A 19,741-nucleotide genomic window follows, 5' to 3' on the forward strand; every position below is an offset into this window, starting at 1 on the left:
TGTGCCAGACTCCTCCTTCCTCAGCTCTTCTGTGTGCCAGGCTCCATCTTCTTTAGCTCTTCTATGTGCCAGACTCCTCCTCCCTCCATTTATTTGGGTAAAACCCTTCCTTTCTCAGCTCTTCTATGTGCCAGACTCCTCTTTCCCAGCTCTTTTTTTTATGGTAGACTCCTCCTTCCTCAGCTCTTCTATGTGCCAGACTCCTCCTTCCTTAGCTCTTCTATGTGCCAGACTCCTCCTTCCCCAGCTCTGCTGTATGCCAGACTCCTCCTTTCTCAGCTCTTCTGTGTGCCCAACCCCTCCTTTTCCAACTCTTCTATGTGCCAGACTGCTCCTCCCTCCTTCAAGTATTTGGGTGAAACCCCTCCTTCCTCAGCTCTTCTGTGTCAGACTCCTCTTTCCTAAGCTCTTCTTTGTCCCAGACTCCTCCTTCCTCAGCTCTTCTGTGTGTCAGGCCCCTCCTTCCTCAGCTCTTCTATGTGTCAGTTGCCTTCTTCCCGATCTCTTCTATGTGTCAGGCCCCTCATTCCTCAGCTCTTCTATGTGTCAGGCGCCTTCTTTCTCAGCTCTTCTATGTGTCAGGCCCCTCCTTCCTCAGCTCTTCTATGTGCTAGGCACCTTCTTCCTAAGCTCTTCTTTGTTCCAGACCCCTCTTCCCTCCTTACTTTATTTGGGTGAAACCCCTCCTTCCTCTGCTCTTCTAAGTGTCAGGCTCCTCCTTTCTCAGCTCTTCTATGTGTTAGGCCCCCTCCTTCCTAAGCTCTTTTATCTGCAGGACTCCTCCTCCTTCAGCCCTTCTGTGTTCCAGACTACTCCTTCCTCAGCCCTGCTATGTGTCAGACTCCTCCTTCCCCAGATTTTCTATATGCCAGACTCCATCTAACCTCAGCTCTTCTTTGTGCCATACTCCTCCTTCCTCAGCTCTTCTGTGTGTCAGGCCCCTCCTTCCTCAGCTTTTCTATGTGTCAGGCCCCCTCCTTCCTCAGCTCTTCTATGTGTCAGGCGCCTTCTTCCCCAGCTCTTGTATGTGTCAGGCGCCTTCTTCCCCAGCTCTTCTATGTGTCAGGCCCCTCCTTCCCCAGCTTTTCTATATGCCAGACCCCTTCTTCACCAGCTCTTGTATGTGTCAGGCCCCTTCTTCCCCAGCTCTACTATGTGTCAGGCCCCTTCTTTCTCAGCTCTTCTGTGTGCCAGGCTCCTCCTTCCCCAGCTTTTCTATATGCCAGACTCCATCTAACCTCAGCTCTTCTTTGTGCCAGACACCTCCTTCCTCAGCTCTACTATGTGTCAGGCCCCTTCTTTCTCAGCTATTCTATGTGTCAGGCACCTTCTTCCTAAGCTCTTCTTTGTTCTAGACCCCTCCTCCCTCCTTCCTTTATTTGGGTGAAACCCCTCCTTCCTCTGCTCTTCTAAGTGTCAGGCTCCTCCTTTCTCAGCTCTTCTATGTGTTAGGCCCCTCCTTCCTAAGCTCTTTTATCTGCCAGACTCCTCCTCCTTCAGCCCTTCTGTGTGCCAGACTCCTCCTTCTTCAGCACGTCTATGTGTCAGACTCCTCCTTCCCCAGCTCTATATGCCAGACTCCATCTAACCTCAGCTCTTCTTTGTGCCAGACTCCTCCTTCCTCAGCTCTTCTGTGTGTCAGGCCCCTACTTCCTCAGCTCTTCTATGTGTCAGGCCCCATCTTCCCCAACTCTTCTATGTGTCAGGCCCTTCCTTAATCAGCTATTGTATGTGTCAGGTCCTTCCTTCCTCATTTCTTCTATGTGTCAGGCCCTTCCTTCATCAGCTCTTGTATGTGTCAGGCCCCCTCCTTCCTCAGATCTTCTATGTGTCAGGCGCCTTCTTCCCCAGCTCTTGTATGTGTCAGGCGCCTTCATCCCCAGCTCTTCTATTTTTCAGACCCCTTCTTCCCCACTCCTCTATGTGTCAGGCCCCTCCTTCCCCAGCTTTTCTATATGCCGGACTTCATCTTCCTCAGCTCTTCTTTGTGCCAGACTCCTCCTTCCTCAGCTCTTCTGTCTGTCCGGCCCCTCCTTCCTCAGCACTTCTATGTATCAGGCCCCTTCTTTCTCAGCTCTTGTATGTGTTTGGCCCCTTCTTCCCCAGCTCTACTATGTGTCAGGCCCCTTCTTTCTCAGCTCTTCTGTGTGCCAGGCTCCTCCTTCCCCAGCTTTTCTATATGCCAGACTCCATCTAACCTCAGCTCTTCTTTGTGCCAGACACCTCCTTCCTCAGCTCTTCTGTGTGTCAGGCCCCTCCTTCCTCAGCTCTTCTATGTGTCAGGCCTCTCCTTCCTTAGCTCTTCTGTGTGTCAGGCCCCTCCTTCCCCAGCTCTTCTATGTGTCAGGCCCCTCCTTCCTCAGCTCTTCTATGTGTCAGGCCCTCTGCCAGACTCCTCCTTCTTCAGCCATTCAGTGTGCTAGACTTCTCCTTCTTCAGCTCTTCTATGTGTCAGACTCCTCCTTTCCCACCTTTCCTATATGCCAGACTCCATCTAACCTCAGCTCTTCTTTGCGCCAGACTCCTCCTTCCTCAGCTCTTCTGTGTGTCTGGCCCCTCCTTCCTCAGCTCTTCTTTGTGTTAGGCCCCTTCTTCCCTAGCTCTTCTATGTGTCATGCCCCTTCTTCCCCAGCTCTTCTATGTGTCAGGCCCCTTCTTCCCCAGCTCTTCTATGTGTCAGGCCCCTTCTTCCCCAGCTCTTCTATGTGTCAGGCCCCTCCTTCCTCAGCTCTTGTATGTGTCAGGCCCCTTCTTCCCCAGCTCTTCTATATGTCAGGCACCTTCTTCCTAAGCTCTTCTTTGTTCCAGACCCCTCCTCCCTCCTTCCTTTATTTCGGTGAAACCCCTCCTTCCTCTGCTCTTCTAAGTGTCAGGCTCCTCTTTTCTCAGCTCTTCTATGTGTTAGGCCCCTCCTTCCTAAGCTCTTTTATCTGCTAGACACCTCCTCCTTCAGCCCTTCTGTGTGTCAGACTCCTCCTTCTTCAGCTCTTCTGTGTCAGACTCCTCCTTCCCCAGCTTTTCTATATGCCAGACTCCATCGAACATCAGCTCTTCTTTGTGCCAGACTCCTCCTTCCTCAGCTCTTCTGTGTGTCAGGCCCCTCCTTCCTCAGCTCTTCTATGTGTCAGGCCCCTCCTTCCTCAGCTCTTCTATGTGTCAGGCCCCTTCTTTCTCAGCTCTTCTATGTGTCAGGCCCCTCCTTCCTCAGCTCTTCTATGTGTCAGGCCCCTCCTTCCTCAGCTCTTCTATGTGTCAAGCGCCTTCTTCCCCTGCTCTTGCATGTGTCAGGCGCCTTCTTCCCCAGCTCTTCTTTCCCCAGCTCTTCTTTGTGTGTCAGGCCCCTCCTTCTTCAGCTCTTCTATGTGTCAGGCCCCTCCTTCCTCAGCACTTCTATGTGTTAGGCCGCTTCTTCCCCAGGTCTTCTATGTGTCAGGTCCCTCCTTCCTCAGCTCTTCTATGTGTCAGGCGCCTTATTCCCAAGCTCTTCTATGTGTCAGGCCCCTTCTTTCCCAGCTCTTCTATGTGTCAGGCCCCTCCTTCCCCAGCTCTTCTATGTGTCGGGCCCCTTCTTCCCCAGCTCTTAAATGTTTCAGGCCCCACCTTCCCCAGCTCTTCTATGTGTCAGGCCCCTCCTTCCCCAGCTCTTCTATGTGTTGGGCCCCTTCTTCCCCAGCTCTTCTATGTTTCAGGCCCCTTCTTCCCCAGCTCTTCTATGTTTCAGGCCCCTTCTTCCCCAGCTCTTCTATGTTTCAGGCCTCTCCTTCGTCAGCTCTTCTTTGTGTCAGGCGCCTTCTTCCCAAGTTCTTCTATGTGTCAGGCCCCTTCTTCCCCAGCTCTTCTATGCGTCAGGCCCCTTCTTCCCCATCTCTTCTATGCGTCAGGCCCCTCCTTCCTCACCTCTTCTATTCTTCAGGCCTCTCCTTCCCCAGCTCTTCTATGTGTCAGTCCCCTCCTTCCTCAGGTCTTGTATGTGTTAGGCCCCTCCTTCCCCAGCTCTTCTATGTGTCAGGCCCCTCCTTCCCTTCTGTGCACCTTCTGTGTATTCCTAGTAGGACTGCCGCCTCTCTGTATTATTAGCAGTCGACTCGTCTGGGTGAAATCACTTCAGGGGAACAAGACATTTCTCTGATTTCTATCCAATTCCTTTTATTAAATGTTACATTTTCAATCACCGTCAAATGAAAGACTGAATAATCTGAGGGTAATTAAAGCTGCCGCCGCATCTTTCAGGTTCCGTACATCAATATTCCCGGCACAGCCCTCAGATTCAACGTGAAATTGATGTCCTGAGCAGCGCGATCTTTAATCTCCCTCTTGATAAAAAGTTAGACAGCGTAACACTCATACAGGGAATCAATCTGTTCCTGTCAGAGCGACGACAATTAACTTTGCACATTAGTCAATATGATGACATTTCTCACCCCAGAAAGAGAATATTGCGCCAAATGCCCTATATGTGACTATAAAAGTATTCACGCTAGGGCTGGGCGATTATGACCTAAATCAAAATCACGATTAATTGAACATGCAACCTCGATTACGATTAATAAACAATTTTAGGCCACACCCCTTTTTGCATGCTACACCATTGAATTAATATACATTCCCTGAACGAACTGTGTATGTATTACTATTATAATATACCCACTGACAACCCCCCACAAAGGAAATTGCCCCATAGCTGCCCCCACACAGTGCATTGCCCCTATGGTTGCCCTCCACATAGTCTAAAGACCCCATAGCTACACACACAGTATAATGCCCCCATAACTGCCGCCGCATAGTATGATGCCCCGATAGCTGCCCCCACACCGCATAAAGCCCCCTATAGCTGCCTCCACACAGAATAATGTCCCATAGCTGCCCCATACAGTATAATGCCCCTATAACTGCCCCACACAGTATAATGCCCCTATAACTGCCCCATACAGTATAACGCCCCTTTAACTGCCCCATACAGTATAATGCCCTCATAGCTGGCGTCACACAGTATAATGCCCTCATAGCTGGCGTCACACAGTATAATGCCCCATAGCTGCCCCATACTGTATAATGCCCACACAGTCCCAATAGTGTCAAATAAAAATAATAATATACATACTCACCTAACCATGTTCCAACAGAGAGTGGAGGAGATCCCTCTGCTCCTCCGATCTGTGCGGCTCGGCGCAGACAGGCGCGATGACGTCACTGCTGAAGTCCTGTCTGCGCCGAGCCGTGAGCGGCCGGCGTTACATAGTGAATGGTGGAGCAGGGAGATAACGATCATTGGATTCAACTGCATTTGTGTCCTGAGAACGCAGATTCATAAGAAACCGGCAAAAAAAACCAAGCAGAAATAAACTAAATGCGCAAAATTATCTGCACTGAATTTCAGTTTTGCTTTTTCCCATTAGTCGCCCAGCGCTTACCCACGCTCATTACTTCGTGAATGATGTGATTTTAGAAGTGACCTAAAAACCACCACAACTTCAAAGCATGATCCCCAGTCCCAAAGTCTCACAATTACTGGCTTTCAGGGTGTGAATAGTTATGCACTCGATTTTTTGTGTATAAAATATTCGTTTTACTTCATTTGCATTTGGGAAATCTTTACATTTTATCACCTGAATATATTTCTGCCGTTGCCTAGTAACAAGTACGGGTGAAAGTGGGTGACTACCCCAGAGTCCTTTACTCTTGTATGACCGGAGTAGTCACTCGCCAGCCTGTAGACGCCTTTGTGGATACCGCTAAGTGCCATGAGATTAAAAGCGTGAGATATTTTAAGGGATGTATTGCCTGCAAAATTGAAGCAACCAATAAGCTAACAGTTAATGACATCACTGAGGCATGGGGGCCCCTAAGTGCCCGATCCATTAATTAATATAATAATCGTTCACTAGCATCTTAACTGTAAATATCCTCTGCTATTCTCCCATTACAAATGGTGTTCATGCTATAGTTGGGGGTAACGCAGGAGGGGGACATTCATGTGCGTTGATGCCCATGGTGGAAACGTTCTGCATAAATTACGTGGTACTTTTATGCATAGGATGTTCCCGGCCATATTCCTGGTGGTCTTAGAGTGCTTTAACGGATATTACCTACAATCTCTGGTGGTCTAAGGTGATGAAGGGGTTAATATCTAATATTCCTGGGGGTCTAGAGTGGTTTAATGTTTCCATGTTCATATTCTTTATATGGGTCAGAGAACTGGTTTTTGTTTTTTTTCTGAAACAGAGCTACAAATCCCCTGCACAGTCATAGAGTTAAATACTAATAGCATTGTCTGCCTGCAGCCACCACTAGGGGGAGCTCACTGGATACAGATTCATGCAATTCCCATAGAACACCACCTAGTGGTGGCAGAAATAACTTATATCTCTAATAACTTATAACTCTACTTTTACTAAATGCTTCAGGGTGGGTTTCTGGGGATTAGGAGACTTTGCCTTAGCGTGCCCCTGGGTGAAAGAAACCCAGCTCAAGCTGCGCTCAACCACCTTCTCCATGGGCATTGTACAACTCCAAGCTCAGCAGGAACCATCACGGGGCCCCTGGCTGAAGGTCACACTGTGCTGGTCTCCTACAGGGGATAGGAAGAGGGTAATATGTGAAAATAGCGCCAACCCTCCTGCCATAAGATAGAGGGTGTAGACCGGGACCCCATTCAGATTTTCGGCATTGCCACCCCCATCTATCTTGCAGCTACTTGTGATTATGTTCTTTGTTATTTTGGGAGAAGTGTTGAAATCCTTATATTTATCCCTTTCTCGCTTCTTCATTCATGGCTTAAGTGCCAATCAGACCCTCATTAAACGCTTCTTATGTTGCTGGCGCGATGCCATGCTTCACTTCTCATGGAATATTCACAGACTGTGATGAAGTCACGCAGCGAACGGCTGCACATCATGGAATCTGAATTTTTCCGTCTTGTTGAATAATATAGACATGCCAGCTTCTAGTGCCCAGGCGGCCGGTGACTGCTGTCTCATTGCACCAGACATCTCCCTGTGCCCAGATGGCACACATGGCCCATAACTTAGGATTCTTCTTCCTGCTCCTTTCCCTCCTTGCCTTGCTTGTTTTTTTGGGTGATTTTTTTTTTTACCTGAGTGGGACGGACCTAAACCAAGTCTGTGCAGCGGAGAGAGGCAGTCTACTCTACAGCAAATAGATTTTTAAACCATGACCTGTATTTATATATTGAAATGGAGGTAACCCAGGCAAGAAGCTGCTTCTAAGCGACCTGAGTTACCCCCACTGCAGTCAGTGTACGTATATACATAGGGTAATTAGTACCACATATATACATTCAGTAGAACCTATGTATACTTCTCTGCCCTGGTGTTCGGCTGTACTATAGACTGCCTTTCCATGCTGCACTGACTTCTTCTAAGTTCTGTCCACTGAGGTAACAGGAGAAAATTGTACAAGAAATCCTGCAGCTGTAGTATAAAGAAAGCACAAGACAAAAAGGAGAAGGAACGGGCGTGATGGTGGTGTGTATGAAGAGGGATGATAGATAGATAGATAGATAGATAGATAGATAGATAGATAGATAGATAGATAGATAGATAGATAGATAGATAGATAGATAGATAGATAGATAGATAGATAGATAGATAGATAGATAGATATGAGAGAGATAGATAGATAGATAGATAGATAGATAGATAGATAGATAGATAGATAGATAGATAGATAGATAGATAGATAGATAGATAGATAGATAGATAGATAGATAGATAGATAGATAGATAGATAGATAGATAGAATGTCCACCATCCAGCAGCACCAGTCAGGAATATAGGTGGGTGCACGTCCCAGGAGCCCGATCACTGCTCCCAGATCCTCAATATTCGTCCAATAAGAGACAGCACTCCAATTTGTGATAGAAAAAACGGCTTCTTATTGGCCCCTGTGCGACGTTTCGGCTCTTTACATGGAGCCTTTCTCAAGCATACAAACAGTGTAAAGCATGTGCTATATATGGAGACCACACAACTGCTCTCATTAGGCAAGTGATTTAACATAAAACATAAATAAGTACAAAGATACAGTCATGTTGCATCAGTAAAAGTTATAAAATACAAAGAAGTGCCATTGTGTATATATGATGGTCCTCTATATACAGGGAAGTGCCATTGTGTATATATGATGGTCCTCTATATACAGGGAAGTGCCATTGTGTATATATGATGGTCCTCTATATACAGGGAAGTGCCATTGTGTATATATGATGGTCCTCTATATACAGGGAAGTGCCATTGTGTATATATGATGGTCCTCTATATACAGGGAAGTGCCATTGTGTATATATGATGGTCCTCTATATACAGGGAAGTGCCATTGTGTATATATGATGGTCCTCAGATCAATCCGGGCCATCCAGTTTACAGCAGAAAAATGCTAATTGGTGAACAACTTTAAAAAAAGTGCAGGTGCCATAATATAACAAATTAAAAACATGAGCCTTGTGTTTACCTCGGATCCATGTGTTCGGGTTGTAGTTCCGGCGCCTGAAAAGTGGGGTGGCGACTATCTATGACAGAGTAGTCTCTCGCTACAGCGCACTTTCGTGCATGCGCAGTACCACTATGAGGCAGGCGGCGGCCATCTTAGTACAGCATACAAGGCCAGCAGCGGCCATGGTTGTATAATCTTATTGTCAAAATGAAAACTTTATTCTAGGAACCGTGCACACAGTCGGTTGCGTCCATGTACAGCAAAAAGGGAACTTAGAAGATACCAAAAAAATGCAATTTAGTGGAGATAACAGGGAATCCACCCAGTCACCAATCATAACTGCACTGTGAGGTATAGACTAGTAACTTTAAGAGTCAAAAATATGTTGCGTTGAAGATGCGCATATAAATGAGAGCAGTTGATAGAGACTTAAGGTAGCCATTTATAGATAAAAAATGGCAAAATAAAAGGGAAGACAGTCATCATACATATCCAGAAAGGATTATGATGATTATGGTAATGTTACCCCTGGGAAGATAGCAAAAAAAAAAAAATATTTCGAAAAACGCATGGTGTGCACAATAGCCTTAAAAAAAATAATTTTTCGCAAAAAAAAAAGTTATTTTTATTTTTTTTATTTTTTTTATCTCCCAAAAATTTTTTGGCCAGATATATTCATATATAAAGTATTATTTAATGCAATTGAATAAGGTACCATAAGAAAAACAATGTGATAAAGATGGTCCGATACCCCGAAATTGTGGATCCAAGGTAAGACACAGGTGATACTTGATATTTTCTGTTTATCAGAGATCTGGAAGAAATGAAATAGATAAGGTTACAAATTTGGTAGATTTTACACTGGTTCATATACAGGAAGACCTATGAACAATCCATCCCCACGGAGTGTAAGCAGATCCCTAGACTACACCGTGCGTTATGAAGTCATTGCTGAGCCCCCTAGGTCTCAATGTTTGCAATCTCTCAATCCATTGAAGCTCTCTATATTTGAGAGATTTAATACGGTCTCCACCTCTACGTAACATTGGTACATGGTCTATCAAATATACTCGTATATCTTTTTCCGTGTGTCCAGCTTCTATATAATGCTTGGACACAGGAAGGTCCATACGTTTTTTGCTTACACTCCGTGGGGATGGATTGTTCATAGGTCTTCCTGTATATGAACCAGTGTAAAATCTACCAAATTTGTAACCTTATCTATTTCATTTCTTCCAGATCTCTGATAAACAGAAAATATCAAGTATCACCTGTGTCTTACCTTGGATCCACAATTTCGGGGTATCGGACCATCTTTATCACATTGTTTTTCTTATGGTACCTTATTCAATTGCATTAAATAATACTTTATATATGAATATATCTGGCCAAAAAATTTTTGGGAGATAAAAAAAATAAAAAAAATAAAAATAACTTTTTTTTTTGCGAAAAATTATTTTTTTTAAGGCTATTGTGCACACCATGCGTTTTTCGAAATATTTTTTTTTTTTTGCTATCTTCCCAGGGGTAACATTACCATAATCATCATAATCCTTTCTGGATATGTATGATGACTGTCTTCCCTTTTATTTTGCCATTTTTTATCTATAAATGGCTACCTTAAGTCTCTATCAACTGCTCTCATTTATATGCGCATCTTCAACGCAACATATTTTTGACTCTTAAAGTTACTAGTCTATACCTCACAGTGCAGTTATGATTGGTGACTGGGTGGATTCCCTGTTATCTCCACTAAATTGCATTTTTTTGGTATCTTCTAAGTTCCCTTTTTGCTGTACATGGACGCAACCGACTGTGTGCACGGTTCCTAGAATAAAGTTTTCATTTTGACAATAAGATTATACAACCATGGCCGCTGCTGGCCTTGTATGCTGTACTAAGATGGCCGCCGCCTGCCTCATAGTGGTACTGCGCATGCACGAAAGTGCGCTGTAGCGAGAGACTACTCTGTCATAGATAGTCGCCACCCCACTTTTCAGGCGCCGGAACTACAACCCGAACACATGGATCCGAGGTAAACACAAGGCTCATGTTTTTAATTTGTTATATTATGGCACCTGCACTTTTTTTAAAGTTGTTCACCAATTAGCATTTTTCTGCTGTAAACTGGATGGCCCGGATTGATCTGAGGACCATCATATATACACAATGGCACTTCCCTGTATATAGAGGACCATCATATATACACAATGGCACTTCCCTGTATATAGAGGACCATCATATATACACAATGGCACTTCCCTGTATATAGAGGACCATCATATATACACAATGGCACTTCCCTGTATATAGAGGACCATCATATATACACAATGGCACTTCCCTGTATATAGAGGACCATCATATATACACAATGGCACTTCCCTGTATATAGAGGACCATCATATATACACAATGGCACTTCCCTGTATATAGAGGACCATCATATATACACAATGGCACTTCCCTGTATATAGAGGACCATCATATATACACAATGGCACTTCCCTGTATATAGAGGACCATCATATATACACAATGGCACTTCCCTGTATATAGAGGACCATCATATATACACAATGGCACTTCCCTGTATATAGAGGACCATCATATATACACAATGGCACTTCCCTGTATATAGAGGACCATCATATATACACAATGGCACTTCCCTGTATATAGAGGACCATCATATATACACAATGGCACTTCCCTGTATATAGAGGACCATCATATATACACAATGGCACTTCCCTGTATATAGAGGACCATCATATATACACAATGGCACTTCTTTGTATTTTATAACTTTTACTGATGCAACATGACTGTATCTTTGTACTTATTTATGTTTTATGTTAAATCACTTGCCTAATGAGAGCAGTTGTGTGGTCTCCATATATAGCACATGCTTTACACTGTTTGTATGCTTGAGAAAGGCTCCATGTAAAGAGCCGAAACGTCGCACAGGGGCCAATAAGAAGCCGTTTTTTCTATCACAAATTGGAGTGCTGTCTCTTATTGGACGAATATTGAGGATCTGGGAGCAGTGATCGGGCTCCTGGGACGTGCACCCACCTATATTCCTGACTGGTGCTGCTGGATGGTGGACATTCTATCTATCTATCTATCTATCTATCTATCTATCTATCTATCTATCTATCTATCTATCTATCTATCTATCTATCTCATATCTATCTATCTATCTATCTATCTCATATCTATCTATCTATCTATCTATCTATCTATCTATCTATCTATCTATCTATCTATCTCATATCTATCTCATATCTATCTATCTATCTATCTATCTATCTATCTATCTATCTATCTATCTATCTATCTATCTATCTATCTATCTATCTATCTATCTATCTATCTATCTATCTATCTATCTATCTATCTATCTATCTCATATCTATCTATCTATCTATCTATCTATCTATCTATCTATCTATCTATCTATCTATCTATCTATCTATCTATCTATCTATCTCATATCTATCTATCTATCTATCTATCTATCTATCTATCTATCTATCTATCTATCTATCTATCTATCTATCTATCTATCTATCCTCACTGCAGAGCATTTCACCATTGTTTATAGATAATATCTATCGTCAAGTCTTTCTTCCACTTTGTGAGTCTTGGACATTTTACATTTGGAACCATAAACTATCGAATAAAGTGTCTATTTATAAATATATATTTCTCAATTTATTTCCGCAACTTGAAACGTTGGCCCTCGGGGCACTGCAGGGAAATGGTTCTGATGTTGCATTAAGTGTTTGTACAATACGTTGCGGCAGGAGCAGAGCAGCGTTAGATGTCGGGGATCTGAGGAGAGAAGGTCAGTTACCGTGATCTCTCCTCGCTACGTGCGTCGCAGTGTTTACACATTACAGGCCTGCAGCAATAAGGATTATTATGGAGGAGTCGCGACTCCACGGGATCCGGGGCATAAACCAAAAGCTTCGTTCTGAGAAAGAAAAAAATATTTCTCTTTTTCTACCAAACCGGCTGTAGACGCTCCGATTTTTCCGCTGACATTTTGCGCAATTATTAATAATTGCTGCATTTGTAATGATAAGTAGCGGCTCTGGTAACTACAAGTCCCAGTTATGACATAGGGAGGCACGAACAGTCACATCACATTTATCAGAAGCTATGCTTATATACAGTTACAGGAACAAGTAAGTGACCCCTTTGGAATGAACCGGATTTCTGCCTTGATTACTAATAAAATGTGGTGTGATTTGTATCTAAGTCACAATTATAGACAAACACAATGTAACTAACACCCACTTTATACTGATCATTTCTTATATCGAGCACATTGTGTAAACATCCGCAGTGCAGGGAGAAAAAGTAAGTGAACCCCTGTGTTAATGACTTCTCCATGAGCTAATTGGCAAAAGGTGTTTCAATTGAGATGATAGAAGTGTGGGTTTCACAGGTGCTTCACCCATTTAATAAAGGCACGCAAAGCCTGGTTACTGACTAATCTGTTCTTCTATAAAAAATAAAGAGTGCTCAGTATGAACTGTGCCTCAAGGGAAACAACTCTCAGAAGACCTCAGAAGATGTGTTATAGAGATGCCGGGAGCTGGAAAAGCTACAAAAGCATCGCTGAAGACCTGGTGTACATCAACCCACAGCTAGACAAATTGTCTTTAAATGGAGCAAGGTGGAGGGGGCATGATGGTGGGCGCATGGTGGAGGGGGCATGGTGGAGAGGGCATGACGCAGGGGGCATAGTAGAGGTGGAATTGTAGAGGGAGCATTGTGGATGGGGCATGGTGGATGGGGCATGGTGGAGAGGGCATGGTGGAGAGGGCATTGTGGATGGGGCAAGGTGGAGAGGGCATTGTGGAGGGGGCATGGTGGAGGGGGCATGGTGGAGAGAGCATGGTGGAGGGAGCATGGTGGAGAGGGCATGACGCGGTTGGCATAGTAGAGGGGGAATTGTGGAGGGAGCATGGTGGAGGGAGCATGGTGGAGGTGGCATGGTGGAGGGGGCATGGTGGAGGGGGCATGGTGGAGGGGGCATGGTGGAGAGGGCATTGTGGAGGGAGCATGGTGGAGGGAGCATGGTGGAGGGGGCATGATGGAGGGGGCATGACGGAGTGGGCATGGTGGAGGGAGCATTGTGGAGGGGGCATTATGGTGGAGGGCATGGTGGAGAGGGCATGGTGGAGGGGGAATTGTGGAGGGAACATTGTGGAAGTGGTATTATGGTGGAGAGGGCATAATGGTTTGGGGCTGCTTTGCTGCCTCATGGACTGGACGCCTTGCGATTATAAGGTAATTATAAATTCAGAGATGTATGAGAACATTTTCCAGGAGAATGTAAGGGCCGCTGTCCATGACCTCAAGCTGAAGAGACGTCGGGAGATGCAACAAGACAATGACCCAAAGCCCCCAAACAAATCAACTAAACAATGGTGGAAAAAGAAGAATATTGGTGTTTTGGAATGGCCGAGTCCTGACCTTAACCCTATGGAGATGCTGCGGCAGGAGAGCTGCGTACACAAGACACCCCAGAAATATTCATTAACTCAAACAAATTTACAGGTGGAAAGTTTCAAAATTCCTCCTCACGGTTGTGTAAATCTTACTTACGGCTGCAGGATCGTTTGTGGAGGTGATTGCTGCTCAAGGGGGATCAACAGGTTATTAAATGCAAGGGTTCACTGACTTTTTCTCCCTGCACTTTGTGTGTTATAAGATTAGTTGCATTGTGTTTGTCTGTAATCGTGACTTAGAGAACAATCACACCACATTATATTAGTAATCAATGCAGAAATCCAGGTCATTCCAAAGGGGTCACTTAGTTGTTCTTGCACCTGCAGATCAATCGAGAGTGAGTAAGATGCTAGAGAGACACATATTCAGGTATAAGGCACATGAGAGGCTGCAGACTGCGCCCTGTGCGGCAGCATGCAGCATGTCACAGGCAGTGTACAAACTCCAGCCCTCTGCAGGGAAGTGGTTAATAGCGGTCTAGCCACACCCCATAACTATTTTAAATATGACTTATACAAGTTAAGATGGAACACAGAAACACCTCAGCTCCCGATATTCACTTGGAAAAATGTATTCTGAAATATTAGGTTTTCTTAGAAATTTTTACAATTTAAATATGTGCCCAAATTATAATGTTATACAGATAATACTGGTACAGTGAGCTATATACTCACACAGGGACAGGTGTACGCTCCTGATAATCAAGGATAGGTGTGCTCTCCTTACATTTAGGGGCAGATGTATGTTTCTTACAGTCAGGTACAGGTGTATGCTCCTTACAGTCAGGTACAGGTGTATGCTCCTTATAGTCAGAGACAGGTGTACGCTCCTTACAGTCTGGGAAATGTGTATGTTCCTTACAGTGAGGGATATGTGTACTGTCCTTACAGTCAGGGACAGATGTACTCTCTTTACAGTCAGGGACAGGTGTATGCTCCTTACAGTCAGGGATTGGTGTATGCTCCTTACAGTCAGGGACTGGTGTACTCTCATTTCACTCAGGGACAGGTGTACTCTCCTTATAGTCAGGGACAGGTGTATGCTCCTTACAGTCAGGGACAGGTGTACGCTCCTTACAGTCAGGGACAGGTGTATGCACCTTACAGTCAGGGACTGGTGTACTCTCCTTACAGTCAGGTACAGGTTTACACCCCTCACAGTCAGGGACAGGTGTATGCTCCTTACAGTCAGGGACAGGTGTATGCTCCTTACAGTCAGGTACAGGTGTATGCTCCTTACAGTCAGGGACAGGTGTATGCTCCTTACAGTCAGGTACAGGTGTATGCTCCTTACAGTCAGGTACAGGTGTACGCTCCTTACAGTCAGGGACAGGTGTATGCTCCTTACAGTCAGGTACAGGTGTATGCTCCTTACAGTCAGGTACAGGTGTATGCTCCTTACAGTCAGGTACAGGTGTATGCTCCTTACAGTCAGGTACAGGTTTACGCCCCTCACAGTCAGGGACAGGTGTATGCTCCTTACAGTCAGGGACAGGTGTATGCTCCTTACAGTCAGGTACAGGTGTACGCTCCTTACAGTCAGGGACAGGTGTACTCTCCTTACAGTCAGGTACAGGTGTATGCTCCTTACAGTCAGGGACAGGTGTATGCTCCTTACAGTCAGGGACAGGTGTATGCTCCTTACAGTCAGGTACAGGTGTATGCTCCTTACAGTCAGGTACAGGTGTATGCTCCTTACAGTCAGGTACAGCTGTATGCTCCTTACAGTCAGGTACAGGTTTACACCCCTCACAGTCAGGGACAGGTGTATGCTCCTTACAGTCAGGTACAGGTGTATGCTCCTTACAGTCAGGTACAGGTGTACGCTCCTTACAGTCAGGTACAGGTGTACGCTCCTTACAGTCAGGGACAGGTGTACTCTCCTTACAGTCAGGTACAGGTGTATGCTCCTTACAGTCAGGTACAGGTGTATGCTCCTTATAGTCAGAGACAGGTGTACGCTCCTTACAGTCAGGTACAGGTGTACGCTCCTTACAGTCAGGTACAGCTGTATGCTCCTTACAGTCAGGTACAGGTGTATGCTCCTTACAGTCAGGTACAGGTGTACGCTCCTTACAGTCAGGGACAGGTGTACTCTCCTTACCGTCAGGTACAGGTGTATGCTCCTTACAGTCATGTACAGGTTTATGCCCCTCACAGTCAGGGACAGGTGTATGCTCCTTACAGTCAGGTACAGGTGTACGCTCCTTACAGTCAGGTACAGGTGTATGCTCCTTACAGTCAAGTACAGGTGTACGCTCCTTACAGTCAGGTACAGGTGTACGCTCCTTACAGTCAGATACAGGTGTACGCTCCTTACAGTCAGGGACAGGTGTACTCTCCTTACAGTCAGGTACAGGTGTATGCTCCTTACAGTCAGGTATAGGTGTACGCTCCTTACAGTCAGGGACAGGTGTATGCTCCTTACAGTCAGGGACAGGTGTATGCTCCTTACAGTCAGGGACAGGTGTATGCTCCTTACAGTCAGGTACAGGTGTATGCTCCTTACAGTCAGGTACAGGTGTATGCTCCTTACAGTCAGGTACAGGTGTATGCTCCTTACAGTCAGGTACAGGTGTACGCTCCTTACAGTCAGGGACAGGTGTATGCTCCTTACAGTCAGGTACAGGTGTATGCTCCTTACAGTCAGGGACAGGTGTATGCTCCTTACAGTCAGGTACAGGTGTATGCTCCTTACAGTCAGGTACAGGTGTATGCTCCTTACAGTCAGGTACAGGTGTACGCTCCTTACAGTCAGGTACAGGTGTACGCTCCTTACAGTCAGGGACAGGTGTACTCTCCTTACAGTCAGGTACAGGTGTATGCTCCTTACAGTCAGGTACAGGTGTATGCTCCTTACAGTCAGGTACAGGTGTATGCTCCTTACAGTCAGGTACAGGTGTACGCTCCTTACAGTCAGGTACATGTGTACTCTCCTTACAGTCAGGTACAGGTGTATGCTCCTTACAGTCAGGTACAGGTGTATGCTCCTTACAGTCAGGTACAGGTGTATGCTCCTTACAGTCAGGTACAGGTGTACGCTCCTTACAGTCAGGGACAGGTGTACTCTCCTTACAGTCAGGTACAGGTGTATGCTCCTTACAGTCAGGTACAGGTGTATGCTCCTTACAGTCAGGTACAGGTGTACGCTCCTTACAGTCAGGTACAGGTGTATGCTCCTTACAGTCAGGTACAGGTGTATGCTCCTTACAGTCAGGTACAGGTGTATGCTCCTTACAGTCAGGTACAGGTGTATGCTCCTTACAGTCAGGTACATGTGTACTCTCCTTACAGTCAGGTACAGGTGTATGCTCCTTACAGTCAGGTACAGGTGTACGCTCCTTACAGTCAGGTACAGGTGTATGCTCCTTACAGTCAGGTACAGGTGTATGCTCCTTACAGTCAGGTACAGGTGTATGCTCCTTACAGTCAGGTACAGGTGTATGCTCCTTACAGTCAGGTACATGTGTACTCTCCTTACAGTCAGGTACAGGTGTATGCTCCTTACAGTCAGGTACAGGTGTACGCTCCTTACAGTCAGGTACAGGTGTACGCTCCTTACAGTCAGGTACAGGTTTATGCCCCTCACAGTCAGGTACAGGTGTACGCTCCTTACAGTCAGGTACAGGTGTACGCTCCTTACAGTCAGGGACAGGTGTACTCTCCTTACAGTCAGGTACAGGTGTATGCTCCTTACAGTCAGGTACAGGTGTATGCTCCTTACAGTCAGGTACAGGTGTATGCTCCTTACAGTCAGGTACAGGTGTATGCTCCTTACAGTCAGGTACAGGTGTACGCTCCTTACAGTCAGGTACAGGTGTATGCTCCTTACAGTCAGGTACAGGTATACTTTGGCAGTTTGTTCTATAACAGTTTTGACCAGTGGAACAGAAATCCAGCTGTGTAAAGTTACAGTGTTTCTGCCATAAATGTAATGATTATTGCATGGAGAGAAGCAGCGTCTTTGTCTTTTGCCGCCTTCCAGTAATAAGTTAATGATCTCTTTTTCTTTTATGGTTTCAGGTTGTTGGAGGTAAAGTTTTAGAAGAGGAGATCAGTTTCCCGGTAAGTACGGTCGTGTGCGCTGGGGGCGGGGCCTGGATTATCTATATATATATATTTATGTGTGTACAACCGTAAATTACGGAGAAACAGATGAAATAGCAGATTTCAGGGTCTAATTCTCGAAAACTAATTAAAGCACCAGTGACCCCCCAAGACCAATCACAAGACTCGACTTACACAATGCGCTTTCTTGCTGTTCTAGTCAAGTGATTTGGGTCCCGGCCGGTTCTGAAGGTGGCTCCAATATTACCAGTGACATTGGGCTGATACAAGTTGTCAGATATTCTAAGCCCATTTCCTGAGGATAGAGGATAGAGGATAGAGGATAGAGGATAGGTGCCATAAAGACCACAGGAAGGACCGAGGATTTTTTTTATTTATCTGGTGGTTGATATTTCCCAGGAAAAATGTCAGATTCACCTCAAGTCTCTGCAATACACAACACTATTACAGATGTAGCAGAGCTGATCAATCTGACACCGCTCATGTGGTAACACCCACTATGTTATCACTGTGTTATCTGTGGTGTTACATAGGACTGCAGGTAACATCTACTACATTATCTGTACTCAGGGAGTTATCGCTGTGTTACATAGGACTGCAGGTAACATCTACTACATTATCTGTACTCAGAGAGTTATCGCTGTGTTATGTGCGGTGTTACGTAGGACTGCAGGTAACATCTACAAAAAAACATGAATGATGATGATGATGATGATGATGATGATGATGATGATGATGATGATGATGATGGATATAAATCACTTTATCATTTTTCACAGTTGACATTCGGACATTTGGGTCAAGTTGTAGATAAGAAGAAATCCATCACCCTCCGGGACATCAGTTCGGTGAGTTGTGTCTTTATAGCAGAATAATAGACATTGGGGCAGATTTAGGGTATGTGCACACACACTAATTACGTCCGTAATGGACGGACGTATTTCGGCCGCAAGTACCGGACCGAACACACTGCAGGGAGCCGGGCTCCTAGCATCATACTTATGTACGACGCTAGGAGTCCCTGCCTCTCTGCAGGACAGCTGTCCCGTGCTGTAATCATGTTTTCAGTACAGGACAGTAGTTCCACGGAGAGGCAGGGACTCCTAGCATCGTACATAAGTATGATGCTAGGAGCCCGGCTCCCTGCACTGTGTTCGGTCCGGGACTTGCGGCCGAAATACGTCCGTCAATTACGGACGTAATTAGTGTGTGTGCACATACCCTAACTGATCAAAATGCGGCGTAATTCGGTCGTACACGACGCGCGCCACATTTATTAACTGTTTTAGGCACAATGCGGGGTGGGGCTTCTCGGGAAGGTGGTGTAGTGTAGCGTAAAGGGGCGTGTCTTAAAATGAACCACGCTTAAAAATTGCGGAAAAAATTAGTTGAAAAAAAAACTGGCGTACACTAAGCCAAATCAAAAGGTGAAAAGGAAAAGTGTATGACATGTCCAGCAAAATGCACCAAGTTTATCATACAGCGTGCACCAATTTGATCAATTTGGTGCATCTTCGGTACAGCCATAAATGGCGATCTATTTGACGCATGTGTAAAATGTCACTTCATAAACCGTTAATCCTGTAGACACAAAGAGGTGACACAAATGTTACAATATGAAGATAGCCACGCCCATTCTATATATTATTCTGGTCATTATCTGACTAGTGGGTTGTCGCTGAGCTGCCCATCAC

The 19,741-nt window shown here is 45.2% G+C and overlaps 1 protein-coding gene across 1 annotated transcript in view; it reads left to right on the top strand.

Annotated features, from left to right (window-relative positions):
* LOC142677648 (cGMP-dependent 3',5'-cyclic phosphodiesterase-like) overlaps positions 1-18,922 on the top strand; it is a 464,994-nt gene extending 446,072 nt beyond the window's left edge. Inside the window, exons 12-13 of the mRNA XM_075847266.1 lie at positions 18,003-18,044; positions 18,827-18,922. Coding sequence (XP_075703381.1) covers positions 18,003-18,044; positions 18,827-18,922 — 138 coding nt within the window. The remainder of the gene's footprint in view (positions 1-18,002; positions 18,045-18,826) is intronic.
* Positions 18,923-19,741: the final 819 nt, after the last annotated feature.

Source organism: Rhinoderma darwinii, assembly GCF_050947455.1.
Source record: "Rhinoderma darwinii isolate aRhiDar2 chromosome 2 unlocalized genomic scaffold, aRhiDar2.hap1 SUPER_2_unloc_4, whole genome shotgun sequence".
Lineage (NCBI taxonomy): Eukaryota > Metazoa > Chordata > Amphibia > Anura > Rhinodermatidae > Rhinoderma > Rhinoderma darwinii.